Here is a 17,916-nt window from a genome sequence, read left to right on the forward strand (position 1 = left end):
AATAGCAAAGCAGACACCTCAGGGCTCCAGATCTGTGAAGGCTGTAACTGCCGGGCAAGTTCTTTCAAGAGCAAAGACAAGCTTCTTGCCCAAGAGGAAACACTAAATTAGTGAAGTACCCTCCCACCCCCAAATGCCAGTTCTAGAACCTTTGGCTACCTGGTACATCTGGATGGGGTGGGAGGCCACAAACTTAGCCCCATAGACTTGACCATCTGTCCATCTGACTTGAACCACTTCGCCTTCAGCAGGAGGCCCCAGTTGGAGACAGTCCTGACTCTGAGGAAAGAGCAGAGGAGGAGTGAAGAGCAGCTCCGCCCAAGCACAGCGGTAAGTGCTAATGACTCCTGCCCCAGTGCCGCAGGAAAGGCAGAAGCTCTGGGCTGAGAGCTGCAGTAAGTCACACAAGGTCTGCCTCACTCCATCTGCCCTAATCCCTGCGGCCTTTAGGTGAGCAAACAAACAAACGAATAAAACAAAAACCCCAGACAGTATAATAAGCTCAGTAAATGCAGGAGTGGGTTCTCAAGTCCACGATGCTTATGTACTCTCAGCTGAGCGGCTGAAGCTTCCTTGGGCTCTCTATGGAGGAATGCTAGGATTGTATGTGAGTGCGTTCTAAGGCGTGCTTCTGAGATAGGCATGGTAAGAAGGGACCATCTAGCTGAGAGAGGAGGCTCCCAGGGGACTGGCAGGGGGACTGAGTGAAGTTCAGCTTTGGCTAAGCCGTGTGACCTCCTGTGAAACAGACAGAAGCAGTGCCTCTGGATGTAGCCCGGGCTCTGGCGCCCAGATCCACAGAATAAAAACAAGACACAAGGGTTGGGGATTTAGCTCAGTGGTAGAGTGCTTGCCTAGCAAGCGCAAGGCCCTGGGTTCGGTCCCCAGCTCCGAAAAAAAGAACCAAAAAAAAAAAAAAAAAAGACACCAGACTTTCATTACTACTATGGAGGATGCCAAGTTTAAGGGGGTAAAACAGCTAGGTTTTACAGAGCAGTAGTGAAGCAAGAGGGATTCACCTTGCTGTATTTCACTGTTGTGCTATGTGTGTGAGTATCTGTAAGACACTTGAGGCTACAGGGGCTACGATATGTGGAGGAAAACTTGTGTCTAAGCTGGGAGTGTAGTTCAGTGGTAGGTCTCTAAGCCCTGAATTCAATTCCCAGCACCAGCAGATGGAAAGAAAACTCACTTGTGACCTGTGCAATTGTGTGATTGCATAAGCTTTAAAAAAAAAAAAAGAAAAAAAAAAAAGAATACCAGCTTTGGGCTGGGCATGGTAGCATATACATCTTTAATGCCAGCACTAGAGAGGCAGGGGATAGTCAGATCTTTGAGTGTGAGGCCAGCCAGGGGAACACCAGGTTTATTTGGGGAGAGTGACTGATAAACTCTGGCTACTGACATGTGTGTACTTGGCAGACACCTTCCTAAAAACAAGTCAAGAGAGCATCTCGTTTCAGGGAAAACAGGAACTGTATCTATTGCCAATAGCAAAACTCAACTTTGTGAGCAAAAATTAGCATTTCAGAAAAGTGGCCCTCTTACCTATGAACACAAAGCTTCTCAGAATTAATTAAACCATGTCTTTATGATACGTGTGTCCATGTGCCACAGCACACATGTGGAGGACAGACCTGCAGGAGCTGGGTATCTCTCTCTCTCTAACGTGGGACTTGCAGTTTGGATTCAGGTCTTCAGGTTTAGCAACAAATACCCTTTATCCACTAAGACACCTCAGTCTTTCCCAAAATATACTCTTCCAGTGAGATGGGTAATGATATGAATTTGATTTTTAAAAATTTATTTATAATAAAATTTAGCATCATTTGGAACGATCTCCACAGCCCAGTATGGCCGTGTTTTCTGAATGACCAGCATACAGTAAACTAATCAGGCACAAGACACCCCCACCCCCATTACAAGATGGACGGACAGACTTCATGTATGTCTCACGTAATAAGGCTCAGTGGACTTTTGGATTTCACATTGTTTTTAACTTTTTAAGAAACCGTTACTTTGTCAGGCATAGTGGCATACACCTGCACTGCCAGTACAAAGGAGTTCAAGGCCTTCCTGAGCTATATAAGGCCTTGTCCTAAAAAGCTAAAAGATCAAACTATCCCGGTAACAAGACCCAGTAGCTTAGGACTGTAATCTCAACCAGTCAGGAGGCAGGAAGGTCAGGAGTTCAAGGCCTGCCTCAGCTATAGATAGATCCTATTTCGTATCTTAAAAATGTGAAAGGACTGGGCGGCTCCATGGACACAGCTACGGCCCTAGCTCCACTACCCAGGACCAAACGGAAGTCACTTCAACTCTCAGAAATGCTACTAAAATGTTCTTCTCAAAGGACCAGGGACAGGGGGACCTCTGTGAGTTCCAGGCAGCCAGGGAGGGCTACACAGTGCAACACTGCCTCAAGAAATTAAATGTTACCTCAGTTCCAACTGCCATTCTATGTCAGGTGAAGTTTTCTTTCTATGCTTTTTCCCTTCCCTTTTTTTTCTTTTGTATGTGTGTGTGTGCGTATGCGTGTGTGAACCTATGTCATCATGCCCATGCCATCCCCCTATATTCTATTTGTAGATCAAGATGTGAGCTCTCAGCTGTCCTGCTGCCATGTGCTTGCATCATGGACTCTGAAACCATGAGCCGCAAATTAAGTGCCTTCTTTTATAAGTTGCCACGGTCATACTGTTTAGTCCGAGTAACAGAGTAACTAAGACACTAATTAATATGCTTCTGGCAATGAAGCTGCTAATGTAGTGTAAATGCATGAAGAATCACTAGGGAAGGAACAGCTTTGCCCTTCTATGCTGGGAGCGCAGGCTCACACATGAGAAGGAAGGGCAAAGCTCAGGAACCTGAGCTAAGATCTGAAGAGCGAGCCAGGAAAGCCAGGCTCAGGTCCAGGTAGGGCTCTAGTGTTTCGGGTGTCAATGAAGCTTTTTCAGGTAGTTTCTCTGTAGCTCCAAAGCCCTCACCTGTGAAGAGCCCAAAACAAAGCCCATCCACACCCGAGGAGGCATGGCAGAGACGAGGGTTGGATCATTCTTTTAAAGACTCACACAGCTTTAATGCAATGAAACTATCCACACCAGTTTGCTTCCAGAGTGTGAGCTTGTGTCCTGCACTAGGATGCTATCGGGATGCTATTGGGCTGAGACATAAATATATTTCGGTGAACTGCAGGAAACACTGACTCCCTTGAACTTTTCGGGGAAGCCGAGTACCCCTGGACATACGCTCTCCCTTGAAAGGGAACTGGGAATAAAGGCTTCTGTTTGGGAACTGACAGGGAGCAGACAGAGGCCACAGTCATCCAGTTGGCAATACCGAGAAGATGTCCCAATCCCAAAGTGCTCTCAGCAGCCCCTTCCAGACATTACCACTATGTCCTCAGGATAAAGGTTGTCGCTGAAGGAGCCGTCATCAAAGTTGACTTCGTAGAAGGTTTCGGTGGTGAGTCTGACCACCTCGCACTGGTAGAAGCGGCCGTTCTTGTGCTTGCTGATGACCTTCTGGCCGGCCGTGATGCTCAGCAAGGCTCCCTTAGCTCGCTAGAACAAACAGCCTGGGTTAACCGGGACGGCACTGACAGTTAATACGCTCCCCTACGGGGGAAGCACTGACAGTTCTTTTTTTTTTTTTTTAAAGATTTATTTATTTATTTAGTATATGAGTGCACTGTAGCTGTCTTCAGACACACCAGAAGAGGGCATCGGATCCCATTACAGATGGTTGTGAGCCACCATGTGGTTGCTGGGATTTGAACTCAGGACCTCGGGAAGAGCAGTCGGTGCTCTTAACCACTGAGCCATCTCTCCAGCCCAGCACTGACAGTTCTAATACGCTCCCCTACAGGGGAAGGGGGCAAAAAGGTGTGGCAAAAGCAAGCCTGAGGCAACCGGAGGGCAGAGGAGGCCTTTCCAGACTCCTACGGTCCAGCCATGTGTCCTCTATAAACCACTCACCTGGGCTCTCAGCCAACCAGTTCTTAGATGAGACTACCTTTTTCTTTGATTATCTTGTTTTATCCTCAAATTTGCAGCAATGTCCTGCCTCAGCCATGGTTTATCTTATCCAAAACTCCATGAACTCTCTACCCTTCATGATTTCTCTGAAACTAACCAAATAACACATTCTAATGTGTACACCTCAAGTATGTGTGATAACATCTGGATAGACTCAATGGGTAGCTGGTGCCTGCGCCCTAGGCCCTGAACATCACTACCCAATCACTACCTGGGTGACAGCTCTACCCTCAGAAAAAGGACACAAGAACTGAGGTTTCCTAAGATCTTCTGCTCCAAACAAACATTCACGGGGCCTCACACAGCTGTACCCACCTCACGGGGCCTCGCACTGCTGTACTCACCTCACTGGGCCTCACATTGCTCCCCAAAGTCTACTTCGCTGATCCCATTCCTCACAATCTACTCTTCCTCATCTCTAACCTGTACTGATTTTACCCACTGCACCATTCATGCTCAGACATATTGTATACTTACTAGTTTCCTGTGGACCCTTCAACTTGACTATATGTACCCCATGATACTACGTGAGGGGTTGGGTGTCTTGTGCACTGGCGAACTCCTAGCTGAGCCTGGGATGTGGCGATGCTTAACTAACATTTGAAGAATGGATTATAAAAAAATGCTAACAGTGTAAATTCTCACACAATCCCAGCGGCCTGCAGGTATGATAGTGAAGGGAATACTAATCGGCCATCTTGTTCCATGACCAAGCTCAGGTTTCCCAGCTACTAAATGGGGTTTGATGCCACCTCAGGCTTTGACTGCAGCACAGCCTGTCCTGAGGTCTCATGCCCACCTCCGTGAGGAAGCACACCACAGCAACCACACAGATGAGACACACAGATGTCACTGACTTGAGGTCAGAGCTGGCTGCACAGAGAGCTGGAAGCATGAAGGGGCCTCAGAGTGAAACCCAGCACAAAGCCATCGCCTGCCCCACCAAAAGGAAGGCCAGAAAACCTCTCTGTGACCCCAAATGGCAACATGGAGCGCTCCCCGCTCTGGCCTAGCCCTGCCCTGAGTTGTTTCTTGACTCACAATGCCACACTGTCGAGAGCTTACGTATGGGGTTGCCACAGTTCATTTTCCAATGAAAACTGGGTTGAACTCTTCTGCTGAAAATATCCCAATCTTTATCATCACCCCAAGCTGCCTTCTGGTTGCTCACAGCAGCTACTCAGGAGCCGGTGAGGTGACTCAGCAGGTAAAAGAACTTATGGCAGGCTGGAGTGATGGCTCAGTGGTTAAGAGCACTGACTGCTCTTCCAGAGGTCCTGAGTTCAATTCCCAGCAACCACATGGTGGCTGACAACCACCTGTAATGGGATCTGATGCCCTCTTCTGCTGTGTCTGAAGACAGCTACGCTGTACTTATGAATCATAAATAAATAAATCTTCTTTAAAAAAAAAAAAAAAAAAAGGTACTTATGGCCCAAGCCTGAAGATCTGAGGTCAATACTAGGAACTCACATTTAAAAGGCCAGCCAAGTGTGGTGAAGCACACCTTTAATCCCTGAACTTTGGAGGTAGAGGCAGACAGATCTCTGTGAGTTCGAGGAGTCTATGGTCTGCATAGTGAGTTCTAAGAAAGCCAGGGCTATAGATCCTGTCTCAAAAAAACAAAACGAAAGCCAGCCACGGTGGCAGGCACAGTGAAACCACAGCAGCCTATTTCAAGGTGAGAGGTGTCACTGGAGAATCACCTGGAAGCTAAGAGGCCAGCTAGCCTGGGTGGGGGGCACGAGGCAGCAGATGCAAGAAACCCTGCATCAAAAAGGCAGGAGGAGAGAACGGACTCCCAAAGCTGTTCTGCTTCCCACATGCCCTCCAATGGAGTGCACAGCCGCACACGAACGACTCAAAATCATGGCCTTCCAGACGTTATCCTCATCCAAAAAGGGAAGGACTCAGATGTGGTGGTCCAGGACCTACCCTTCTAGGCGCTGCTCACTTCTATGACTACCTGCCAGATTCCCAGAACCACTCTGAGTGTTCACTCCTACCAGACATACTCCTCTCTCTCTGAGCTATGGTTATACTCTCCCTTCTACTTCCCTGGAGCCACCCGGGCCCCTTCAGGACTCTACAAATCATGTCCTACGCATCCTGCACATGTCACCACTGAGAGAACTGGGAGCTCCTTCCTGTGTGGAAGAAAATGTCCAACTGTCGGAGGTATCGGCGCTCACCTCTTCACAGAGTGGCCCTGACGTCCCAGGCCCTTGGGTGAGGATGCTCAGACTAACAATGGAAGGCCCTTCACAAGTTCACCTGGGGAACTTCAGCAAGGAAACGGGTAAACCAAAGAATCAAACCATGGTTTGTTTAGTGCCACTGAACTATGAAGGCCAAGGCAAGGAGTGGTCAGGCTGAGCCATTTGTTAATTGCTAACTCATTAACATTTTCCATCAAGGATATGTGATTATGTCATAAACTGGCAACACGCAGAGAAAATGACCCTGAAACCCGTCAAGAGGACTCGCCCTCTTACCTCCAAATTGGGAATCTTGTGGCGGAAGCACGTGATGAAGACAACAAAAGGCCAGTCATCGGGTTGCATCATCACCCCGGCAGCCTGGGCACAGCTCACATGGAAGGCAGTGGGGCAGCGGCCGTGAGAGCACTGCACACAACAGCCAGCATTCCGTTTTCTTCGCTTCTTACAAAAGACACACTTCTGCGCAGAGGAGAGAGAGCACGAGATTCCGTGGAATGACCGTTCATCAGTTCTTGTTTTCCCTCCGAAATACACAAAACCAAGCCATCCGAAGCCGACCCCTCCCGATACACGAGAGCACCCAGGGCCCTCTACCCCTGTGCCCAATGTAAAGTCCTCATGAGGCAACTGAGCCTAGGGGTAGAATGAGCCATGCGCTCAGCTCTTCTAGACTCATGGCGGGGGGGGGGGGGGGGGGGGGTGAAGCCGTGCAAATCTCAAGCCCACTCTGGCTTACCAGTTTGAAGCGGGGCAGAGGGATTTTGCTCACATCCACTGGACTTCTTTCAGCAATGTTGACAAACCTTGCTTCTAGAATTGCCACAGCACATGAAACATGAACCCATCTGTCAAAAGAGGAAGGGCTCAGTCACCTGTTTCTATAGCCCTGGGGACCTGCTGACAAAACTTCCCCCATCACCCAGCATGCCTGCTCCGTCACCCAGGTCCCAGGACTCAGGAGGGAAAGTGTCATTTACCACCATACACACACTCCCCAAGGCCAGTGCAGGATTAACCCGCTTACACCACCTCCTTACTCTGGCAAATAAGCGCAACCACGGCTGACTGAGCAGCGCTGCTTGAGGCTTTCCCCTCAGACACCTTTTGAGAAACAGCCATGCCCGAAGTGGAGAAACCCAATATTGTGTCAAGAGCACAAGGCCCTGGGTTCATCCCCAGCTAGGTCCACCCATAGGAAAACCTACAGGAGCCATGGAAGTCTGCACTACTGGTAGGGCTGTTATTGGGGATAGGAACTGGTCTGGTTTTGTGGCCTTAGAGGGCAAAACATGGATCAAAGGTTAAAGGGCAAAGGTGAGAGGTTCAAGCAGAGCCATTTCCACTCTAAATAAAAGAGTGTTACCAGCCATCCCTACCTGCCCTGGGAGAATTACAGTGACCAATGGTAACACCGCATATCTGTAAAGGAGTGAGGCACAGCCACACAGCCGCACAGCCACACAGCCGCACAGCCACCACAAGCAGCATGGGGATCCTACAAGGGTAGGAGGCTGGACACCCATGAGGTTTATTCAGAGGCAGGCTATCCACCGCCGGCTGCTGTCAACCCATATGTGCAACTACCTCTCCACAGAAGCCCTTACAGAGCAAAACCTCAATGGCTCGTGTTTGTTTCCTCCTCAGAGAAGGCAGCACAAAGATACAGCTCAGCTGTATGGTGGATGAGAAGCCCAGAAACTTCTACAGATCTAACAGTGGCTGGCCTGCCTAAGCTCTCCTCAGTGCCCAGTGGTCCCCCTGAAGGACATTTGCCTGATCTCCAAACAGCAGGTCTAGCCAGGGAGAGTTAACTCTGTGGAAAAGTGCTTGGCACGGTGCATATCTGTAACCCTAGTCTGTGGGAAGCCGAGACCAGGGATCAACAGTTAGATGCCAGCAGGGACTGTACAGGACATTCCAGGAGACCCTGTCTTGAAACAAAGAAACAGGACCAGAGAGCTAACTCAATGGTTAAGAGCACTGGCTACTCTTCCAGGGCACCTGGGTTCAATTCCCAGAACCCACATAGTGGCTCACAACTGTTTGTAACTCTAGACCCAGGAGACCCGAAGTCTTTGTCTGGCTTCCGTGGAAACCCGGGCATATGATACCCAGATACACAATGTAGGCAAAACATCCACAGGCATAAAACAAATTCATTTTTTAAAAAAAGGAAGGCGGGCAGGCAGGCAGCTGTAACCAAGTCCTTACCTCCAGACCACAAAATGCCTGTATCATTTTCTGAGGGCCGCCATCTCACAGAGGACACTACTGACATCTTTCTCCGCCTCTGAGGAAAAGGCGAAGCGAGGCAGGCGGTCTAGGGCAGTCTTGCTCACTCTATTCCAGCCCTATGCCCTGCGCTGCCCGAGTCCTCCCCCCTCCCTCAGACGAAGCTACTGCCCTCGAAGCACTGCGCGTGCTTCAGCGCTGGGCCTGGGCATCACAAACTTCCCAGAGAACCCACCTGTCGTCGTTTGCTCTCTGCAGGGCCCCTCCACGCAGTGAGCATAAACAGCAGTCCTGCCGGAAAGCAGAAGGAAAACGGTTACAACAAGTCACTGCACACAGTCTGCCCTCCTGAGACTTCCTGTGGACAACTACACGCTGCAGAAAGCAGTGTGGTGGCAGGTAGGCCTTCAGGTACCTGGCCTGCCGTCAGGACGCCACTGGGGGACAGGCCACAATGTATAACTAGAACGGCATAATGAGTCACTTGAGCCCCATTCTCAGACTCCAAACCCAAAGCCAAATTGTTCAAAGGGAGTAATGTCCGCTCCACGGGACGGCAGCTGCCTGATCTTCCCCCGCAACACAAACACAGCTCTCAGATCCACTCGCTCTGACATCACGAAGCACAAATCCTAAGCCAGCTGTGTGATAGAAGTCATGTCCCAGCTAGCCCCAACGTCACCCCAACCTTCTGGACGAGGTGGGAAGCGCACGGGAATACTCACTTCCTCCAGGGCATTGGCTGAACATCGAGAGCACATCCATTCTTCAGAAGCCTTTGCAGGGGGGACGCCATAGCAACCTAGAAAGGACATCAGGAAGAGAGAATGAAGCCCAACCCAGGGGCTGGCGGTAGAATGTTGATGCACAGTACTCTTCCGGACGCCATCCCCAAAGATAGTAAACCATACAGAAATCCCTGAATTCTGGGCCAGAGTCCCCAGGGCTCAACCATACAGTATGGTCCCAAGATCCAGGAAAGTCAGAAACTGTGGATTCACTGGTACATCTCCTTAGTAAGTATCTGATCCCTAGATACCCACCACCCAGGAGACCTCAAGTTGACAGGCATTGGGATGGATGCCACAAGGCAACTCATCCACCAGCTACCAACTTCCCAAGAAGACACAAGCAACCTTTGCAGCAGGAGAGTACAACAACTTCCAACAAACAGGAAGTTTCCTGTGCTGCTGGGACAGAATGAGAGGGGGTGGGTGGTACTCACTGGCGTGGACCCGGACACTGCACTTCTTACAAGACACCAGCATGCTGGTGCCATCCTCCTCTAGGTAAGGGGTGGACAGATTGATGTCTGTGCTGCAGCCAGTTGTGGTAAAGCACATTTCGGGGATCAATGGCTTAGTCCTCTGAGGTTGGGCAGCTGGTTCTGAAGCATTCCCACAGCTCTGACTGAAGCCTCCAAATTCCACCTAAGTGAACGGCAGAGACCGGGCATGGGGCGGTGAGCACAGGGCCGTGCTCCTCGCCCTCCCTCCACCTGCTCCATCAGCAGAAAGCTGGGCCTCTTACGGGTACGGCTGCATCTATAGCTCCCGAGTGCACAGCCATTATCCTGGAGCTACTAATTGAAGTTACCTCTAATGACTCAAATTCAATTTCTCACAGCAGCATCAAACAAAGGGCCCTGGGGGACAACTGAGAAAAGGGAGCCAGTAAGAGGCACCTGGGACTTCAGTCTCCCAAACCAAGTGATAATAAAATGCACCGAGACACCAGCAGCAAGGCACTGCCTGTCCCCCAGGTGCCGCGCCACATGGCAGCCCCACTCGGAGACAGCACCTTGAGTCAGTGCTCCTAACAGACCAGCACGAAATGCCTCTGCCAGGCCACATCAGAGGGCCACCTGAACTGTGGCACTGTCACATGGCTGGGTCCCCACCTGTGATTCCTGGCTCAGGGCCTCTCTAGAGAGAACATTATGTTTCATGCTGCCCTTGGCAAACTAGAGTCACTCCTATGGCTCTGCTGCTGGACCACAGGCACCATGATCCCCGTTTCCGAGGACAGAGCATGAAAGCGTGTCACCCTCTGAGCCTATGCCGTTCAAGAACCCTGGCCCCCACCTAGTAGATCTGCTGACAGTGACAATCAGGCAGTCACGTCCCTCACAAACACTGGCACGAACAGTGCTTTTCTTTGCTTCCAGATAATACAAAGAAGTAGCTGTTGACCCAGCGTGTGGGTCTAGATGCCATCCTTCTGCAGGCATGAGCCTGGGGCCTGGCCAAGCTCAGGGCAGCTGTGCCGCTCTACCAGCCACAGGGAAACTGCTCGCCTAAAGCCACCCTGCGCAGGACCCATCTAAGCCTGAGCTGGTTACTCGGCACCTGCTGCTGTGAATTCCTGTCTGACCTTCTGGAGCTTGACCCAAAGTGGTCCATGATGTGAGGTCATCAGTGGCCCCGCACGTTTAGACCACAGTTGAGCCTTCACTGTGTCAGAGCCTCTGCCCTTCTGCCTCCCGGGCCCCCAGCTGCCTTCTGGTCAGGCAGCACCATGACAATGAGGAGGGGGAAAAAGAAAACGGCATGAGAGGACCTGGCTCTTCACCCGAGGCTGATGTCAGATGGGAAGGAAACTGCATCCGTGAACCCTGATTGACCAGGACTGCACAGGATCGAGCAGAAAGAGCCCCAGACCAGGAACATAAAGGAAACATTATGCTCTGCAAACAGCAAGGTCTGTGTCACAAACAAGGGTCACCAGATCAAAGCATTCTCAAGGGTTATCTGCCTGGCACAGCCACACCAGCACTAACAGAACAAGGACGTGAGGGGAAAGGCCCCCTAAAGACAAGCAGTGACAAGCCTTGTACCCATAAACCCGGCTTCCTCGGATGGCTGGCCCAGGACGCCTGACGGCAGCAGAGCGTGCTCACCTGATGGTAGGTCTGGAAGATCATACACACAGCACAGTGAGGGGCCTGCTGGGCCATGAGCTCATTGAATTCCTTTTCAGCCTCAAAGTTTGGAGGTCGGTTCTGCCACAGCTGGCTCAGAGGCTTAGCCCAAGCCTCGGTCTCCTCAGCCTCTTCCTCGGGTGTCAGCTGTTCAGAAGTCTCTAGAGGAGGAAACAGAAGCATGAGTTAGCACCAGCCTGCACACAGGAGGTCTGCCTACAGTGAGGAGGAGCTCAGCCAGTGCCCCTGGTCCCAGGTTAGGACTCCAGAGGGTGATAAAAGACAAGGGCCAAACAATGACCAACAGACTCCTTTAAGGCCGTGTTACTTGGCTGGGATGTGAGCTGGGGAATGGGGGAACAGGGTGGCTGTCGGAACTGCTTTCTCTGGTCAGACAGACTCAGGGTCTCTATTCTTCCTCAGGTTTTGGGTGCCCATCCCACTCTGTTCCCTGTAACAGCTGCCACATTCAACCCTCTGCCCTCTGTGGGCAGCAGAATCAAGTAGCAGCCTGCCAGGAGCAATGCTGTTTCCTGCCTCCGAAATGCCAGCAGCTAAGTCCTTTTTCCTCTGGGCTTTCCTTTCCCTTCATCTGTGCTGGGGAGACAGGCAGAGACAAATAGAGGACTGGAAAGGTTGGAAGATGTTACATCATGGCCCTCGGTCAGGACTTTCCAGTTCCCTCTGGAAAGTCCGGGACATGGGGGGAGAACAATCTGCCTGCCTGTTTGGGGCAGGACTTCCCAGGATTTCAGAAGATGAGTCTTCTTTCTGGCCATAAAATGTCTATGTCACCTTTCAAGCTGGAGCTTGTAAATGAAGAGTTCACAGCATATTCCAGTCAATCAGGAAATAAAAATGGCTACTGCATTTTCAAAGATTGGGGGTAAAGGAGAGAAATGCTGATCCTAGAGACCATCAAGCATTGTAAAGCCTGAACCAGTAACTTGCTGGACTCGTGTCTCTTCAGTGTGCTGGGCAGTAGGCCTCACACTCAGGCACCCCTGACCACAACCAAGGAAAATCCTCCTGGGTCCCCCAGAAGAGTGGGACTCACTGCAGAATGGAAACAGAGGAAGCATTCCCACAAAGCAATAAGCCCTAGTACCTGGCACACACGAGGTCAAAGAGGCAGGGCAGAGCCTTACAATTCTGAATGCTGGGAGGCAGAGGGAACTCTGACAGAAGCAGGAGTAAACCTCAGAACAGATTGCTGCAATAAACAGGTGTGGAGGCTCGGTCTGTAGGAACTGACTGTGGAGATGAGAAGCCCCTGTTGTCGCTTCTATCCCTCTGACCATGCATTCAGTGGCTGACAGGAAATTGGCTTTGACAGTGCACCCATCAGGTATTGCCATGAGGGGACGACGCATTTGCAATCCACTGCAGTGCTACTGGCTAGGATAAAAACACTCCCTCCTCGAGGCCCCGGCACCTCTGCAAAGCAGCCTGGAGTAAGCTGTGGTGGGCATACCTACAGTAGGTGCCTGTCTGCTCACTCCAGGCAACTCTAGCACAACTCAGATTAGCCATTTCTTCCTCCACCTTCATAGTCAGGTTTCATCTAAAGGGATCTGGCAGCGGCCACTGTGCACAGCCAGCCCCCATATGAAGGGCCACTGTAGCGTAAGGAGGTCAGTGTGAACGAGCCAAACAGCCTCTAAGAGCCCCACGGTTTAGACTGGAGCCAGAGTGCCTGACCCAAACATGAGGGACCAAGATAGTACAGCAGGGACAGAAATAGACAAGCTCGTAGCCCCATCTTCACTGACATCTGCTCTACTCACAAAGCCAAGAGGCCCAAGCCATGACACATGTGAATGCTGAGTGCCGAGGGGAGACTTCCATTGTGTTAAGTAAAAACTGCAGGAATCAAAATTTAACAGTTCACATATGTAAAACTTCACAGAGCCTTATAGACGTGTGCATCTCACTGAAAATGTTGTAATTCAGATAAAAATGTTCTTTTAAAATAAAATCAGAAGGGGTTGGGGATTTAGCTCAGTGGTAGAGCACTTGCCTAGCAGGCGCAAGGCCCTGGGCCCTCTCAGCTCTGGGGGAAAAAAAAGTTTAAAATAAAATCAGAGAGAGAGAAAGAGAGAGAGAGAGAAAGAGAGAGAGAGAGAGGGAGAGAGAGAGAGAGGGAGAGAGAGAGAGAGAGAGAGAGAGAGAGGGAGAGAGAGAGAGAGAGAGGGAGAGCACATGAGCGAGCAGTGGTGGCACATGCCTTTAAATGCCAGCACTCAGGAGACAAAGGCAGGCGGATCTCTGAGTTCGAGGTTGGCCTGCTCTCCAGAGTGAGTTCCAAGACAGCCAGGGCTATACAGAGAAACCATGTCTTGAAAAATAAAAGAGGATAGTGAAGAGGTCAGATAATGACATCACCTCTCGGGGACACGGCAGGTGTCCAGGAGAAGCTGAAGCTGCTAGAGCGGGCTATGCTGGCTGGCATCTGAAGGTGGAGGCCAGAGGATCAGGAGCTAACGGCCAGCCTGTCCTATACCATACCTGTGTCAATAATGGACCAGCGGAAAGAAAGCAGGCAAACTCACAGTAAAAGTTCTGAAAACAATTAACACATGGGGAGACCACACAGAGAAGTCTCCCTTCCCGCTGCCATAACTGAATATTTATTATCACAAAAAGAAGAGACAGGTGACATCAGTTACATTATTTCAAAAAGACAAACTCAGACAACAATCTACACATACCTAGAAGTATAAGGCATTCAGCATTCACATGCTCCTCTTTGGATAATTTTTCGTTTGCCTCTTGGAAACTCCCCCCACCCCTCTACAGTCTGCATCTTTTTGTTTGATTGGTTGGTTTTTGCCTTTTTGAGCCAGAGCTTTTTATTCTGTGTAACCTTGGCCATCTTAGAACTGGTTCTGTAGACCAGGCTGGCCTGGAACTCAGAGATCGACCTGCCTCTGCCTCCCAAGTGTTGGGATTAAAGGCAGTTGTCCCCGTAGCCTGGCTAACCTGGGTCACTGTAAAGCGCTAAGGGAAGAAATCATACAAGAGGCAGAAGCTCTCCGAGCACAGGCTCAGGGGACTCTAGGACAAGACTCGGGGTCTGGCCACCTCTGATCCCAGGGCCTATAGGCTGCCCCTGCACCCAGGCTGCCACAGGCTTCCTAAGAGGATAACTGAGATGACCCATGACAGCATGGCACAGGAGGGGAGAGGGGAAGAGGGGTTCAGCCCTGGAGAGTCAGCAGTGCAAATGGCTCTGGTTCCATCAGCATGTACCAGCTAGTACCTGCTGAGGCCTGCCAGCATGGCTGCTCCAGGGTGGCCACGCCCTGCTGTTGTCTAGATGAGCATCAGAGCTGCACTTCCGAGTTCTCCTTGCGTAGATCTCTTAGTTCCCTTTTCTTAGTCTCTTAGTCTCCTTCCCAGCTCCTCTGCTCCTGTCCTATCTCTGGCCTCTCCTCAGGCTTCTCGGCCTTCTTGATAAGACCCTTTCATTTAAAAATAATCCCACACATCAATGTCTTCCCATGTCAATTTCCTCTATCCACACTAAACTTGGGGTTTCTGAAGCCAAAAGCCTTAGGACACAAAGATGAGGCCAGCAACCAACTCGTCTTCCTCTCTGTGGACTACCCTCCCAGCTCCTCAGACCGCTGCCCAATCCGGCTGGTGGCGTCTTCATTACTTCCACTTCTCCCACCCCACCAGCATCCCCCAGGTGGCCAGCAGCTCCCCAGCCTACGCTCCCATTCCCTGTCTCTGCGCTTACTGGTGCTGTCCCCTCAGCTTGGATGGGGCTCCTTTCTTTACATCTCTTTAGCTGTCTGCCCCACTACTCTGTGGGCACCTTGAGGATATGGACATATCTTAGCCAGTTTTGTATGCACACATTTGGCAGGCACAAGGCATTGCTGACGCAACTGACTATCCTGAAAAACCAACCTTGTACCTCCTAGGAAAAGAAAGAGCCTACGTACACAGCCCACCAGCCCTGAACTGTCCTTGCCCTCAGTGTGTGGGAGAAAAAGGGCCAAGCCACGGGCCCACGCCTACCCCTGACCTCTGATGCCCTGTGAGGGCAAGGCTCACTGTGGGGACTTGCTTTCCTTCTAGTGAAGAGAGACTACTTACCGTCATCGCTGCCGCACTCCTGCAACACCAGCGGGTGATGGCGTGGGAGCTTGCTCAAGGGCTGGCGGCGACCCTTGGTCTTCTTATTCTCCTCCAGGGAGAGCATGTACTCATCTGCAACCTGAGCAAACCAGGGCCAATCAGCAGGTGATGAAACGGCAGGGTACTGTGATGACACACCCTGCAAACCCCCGAGAGCCTCACCACTGGGAGAGGCAGTTAGAGAACAAAGAAGTCAAAGGCTGCATGGGCCATGGTGAAGTACAAAGTCTCTGAAACAGGAGGGAGGAAGAGCATGCAGGAGAGCATGCAGGAGAGCTGGAGGGAGAGCTGGAGGGAGAGCTGGAGGGAGAGGGGCAAAGAGGGGCGGAGAGGGACACAGGAAACAAATGTGAAAATGAAAACACAGAAAAATCTATTTGGGGGCTGGAGAGGTGGCTCTGTGGTTAGTTGCTCTTCCAGAGGTCCTAGGTTCTGTTCCTGACACCCACACAGCCGCTCACAACCATCATAAGCTGTTTCCGGGGAGTTCAACACCCTCTTCTGTTTTTCTCAGGCACTGTACACATGAAGTGCACAGATACTCACGCACCAATAGAATAAAAATTTAGAGACATTTAAAAAACATGTCTCAGAAAAGCATGAGCCATAGTGGCATGCAAACTAGTCTATACCAGCGTGCTTTAGGACTTAGGGCAAAAATCTGTTTATGTCAGACTACAGGACAAGGCAGGGACTCCCCCCACTTTCAGGGCCCGGCCATGAAACACATCTGGACATCAGAGGAGTCAAAGCGCCCCTTTCCTTTGGAGGCCAGCATCTGTAACAATGCTGGACAGCTGAGCCCTCCATACAAGACAGACAAGGGGATGTGGGAACTCAGCTATGGCAAGGATAGCAGCCCAGCAACACCGCCACCTTCCACCCTGTGGAGACTGGGCTCTCGTGACCACTGCTAGCACTCTTGGTGATGTGAGCTTCCTCTTCTCCGAGAAAGAGCATCATCAGCCAAGACAGAGTGTCTGTCCTCTGGCCCAGATGATATGGGAAGGTTGTTTAACACTGCATTTGCATCATGCCTGAGCAAACATAATTAGGTTTAAGATGTACAGGACTGATTAATACTCCACGAGTTTCTTTTTAATCAACATACTTAAAAATTGGTTATACTAACATCAGGAGACACAGACTTGGCAAAACCATTAAGGGAGGAAATGAGGCCTAGAAATCGGCCACTTTTCGACACTTATGCCTCAGATCTACAGAAAAGTGGTGGCACTACAGGGCCACTTCAGAGGTCTCCTGGACCCATAGAATACAGAGCATCTCAGAGCTTCAAGACAGCACTTGGGGAAATAGTTCCGGAATCGTTCCATACAGGTCACATTCAGGCAGAGCCTCTTCCTGAGTATAAGTGTACCAACAAGCTACAGAGTCCGTGAGACCACCCACTCAACACATGGTGACTGGACACCTTCTATGTGCAAAGGTCCTTCAGGAACGGACTGACAGGACAGGATCTAGACTCCCTGAGTGAAAGATCCACGGAGTGTACTGGAACGAGGCAGAGCGAGGATGTTGGGTAGGCATTGTCTGTAACACAGCCAGACTTCCAAACAGATTCTGCCTACACAGTGTGCCCAAAGCACTGTTTTTCCAGTGTACAGTGGGCACAATGGCATAGCTCAGGGGCACGACCCCTGCTGGGCATGTCCAGGCCAGGCTTACCCCTCTGTGTGAATGTACATAAGGAAGACCCCCCGCCCTCCGCACTCAAGTGCGAGACAAGTGAGGAGCCCATACAGCTAGGAAGGCTCCCCAGGTCTGCAAAAGGAAGTATGGAGTCCCACAAAGCTCCCACGGAGGAGGAGGTGCCCAGAACACATGGCAACCCAGATGTCTAGGCCTACTGTCTACTTATCCCAGCTGATATCAGGAACAGAAAGGAATCACACCTCTGCCCGGGGAGCAAGAGAAGTAAGATTAGTCTGAGAACGGAGTGACCTCCAGCATGGGTCATCTAAGCATGGTCTACAGCCGGAGAAAGCAGTCAGTAAAATGTAAACAGTAAGACGAGTGACAGACAGAATGCTGTGACTTAACCCTGTGAACATGACAATGGAGACCTAAGACTGATTGAGACCCAGGCAGTCATAAAACAGAGGGACTATGGGCAGGACCAATCTGGTCTCTAAGGCGTACACAGCAGCAGCACCAAACAGGAGTCAGGAGCCTTGTGCAGAATGTTCCAGGCCCCTGCCTTCAATAAAGCTGGGCCCCAGGTTCCAAAAATCTGTCTCCTCTCATGTGTGACTTAATTCTAAGTCAATGTTGCCAAGGAAGCTTGATTTACACAGATGACTCTGCTCCCGGTCTCGCCTGAACAAGCAGTCCTGCA

General features: G+C 50.8%; 1 protein-coding gene across 5 annotated transcripts in view; it reads right to left on the bottom strand.

The window, feature by feature from the left end:
- Kdm4a (lysine demethylase 4A) overlaps positions 1–17,916 on the bottom strand; it is a 46,765-nt gene that overhangs the window by 1,735 nt on the left and 27,114 nt on the right. For all 5 annotated transcript variants that reach the window (NM_001107966.1, XM_017593391.3, XM_006238668.4 and 2 more), the window contains 9 exons: positions 15,519–15,639; positions 11,391–11,572; positions 9,717–9,921; positions 9,217–9,293; positions 8,727–8,782; positions 6,996–7,104; positions 6,533–6,718; positions 3,393–3,563; positions 160–279 (listed from right to left, as the gene is read on the bottom strand). In NM_001107966.1, coding sequence (NP_001101436.1) covers positions 160–279; positions 3,393–3,563; positions 6,533–6,718; positions 6,996–7,104; positions 8,727–8,782; positions 9,217–9,293; positions 9,717–9,921; positions 11,391–11,572; positions 15,519–15,639 — 1,227 coding nt within the window. The remainder of the gene's footprint in view (positions 1–159; positions 280–3,392; positions 3,564–6,532; positions 6,719–6,995; positions 7,105–8,726; positions 8,783–9,216; positions 9,294–9,716; positions 9,922–11,390; positions 11,573–15,518; positions 15,640–17,916) is intronic.

The sequence above is a fragment of the Rattus norvegicus genome, chromosome 5 (genome assembly GCF_036323735.1).
Source record: "Rattus norvegicus strain BN/NHsdMcwi chromosome 5, GRCr8, whole genome shotgun sequence".
Taxonomy (NCBI): domain Eukaryota; kingdom Metazoa; phylum Chordata; class Mammalia; order Rodentia; family Muridae; genus Rattus; species Rattus norvegicus.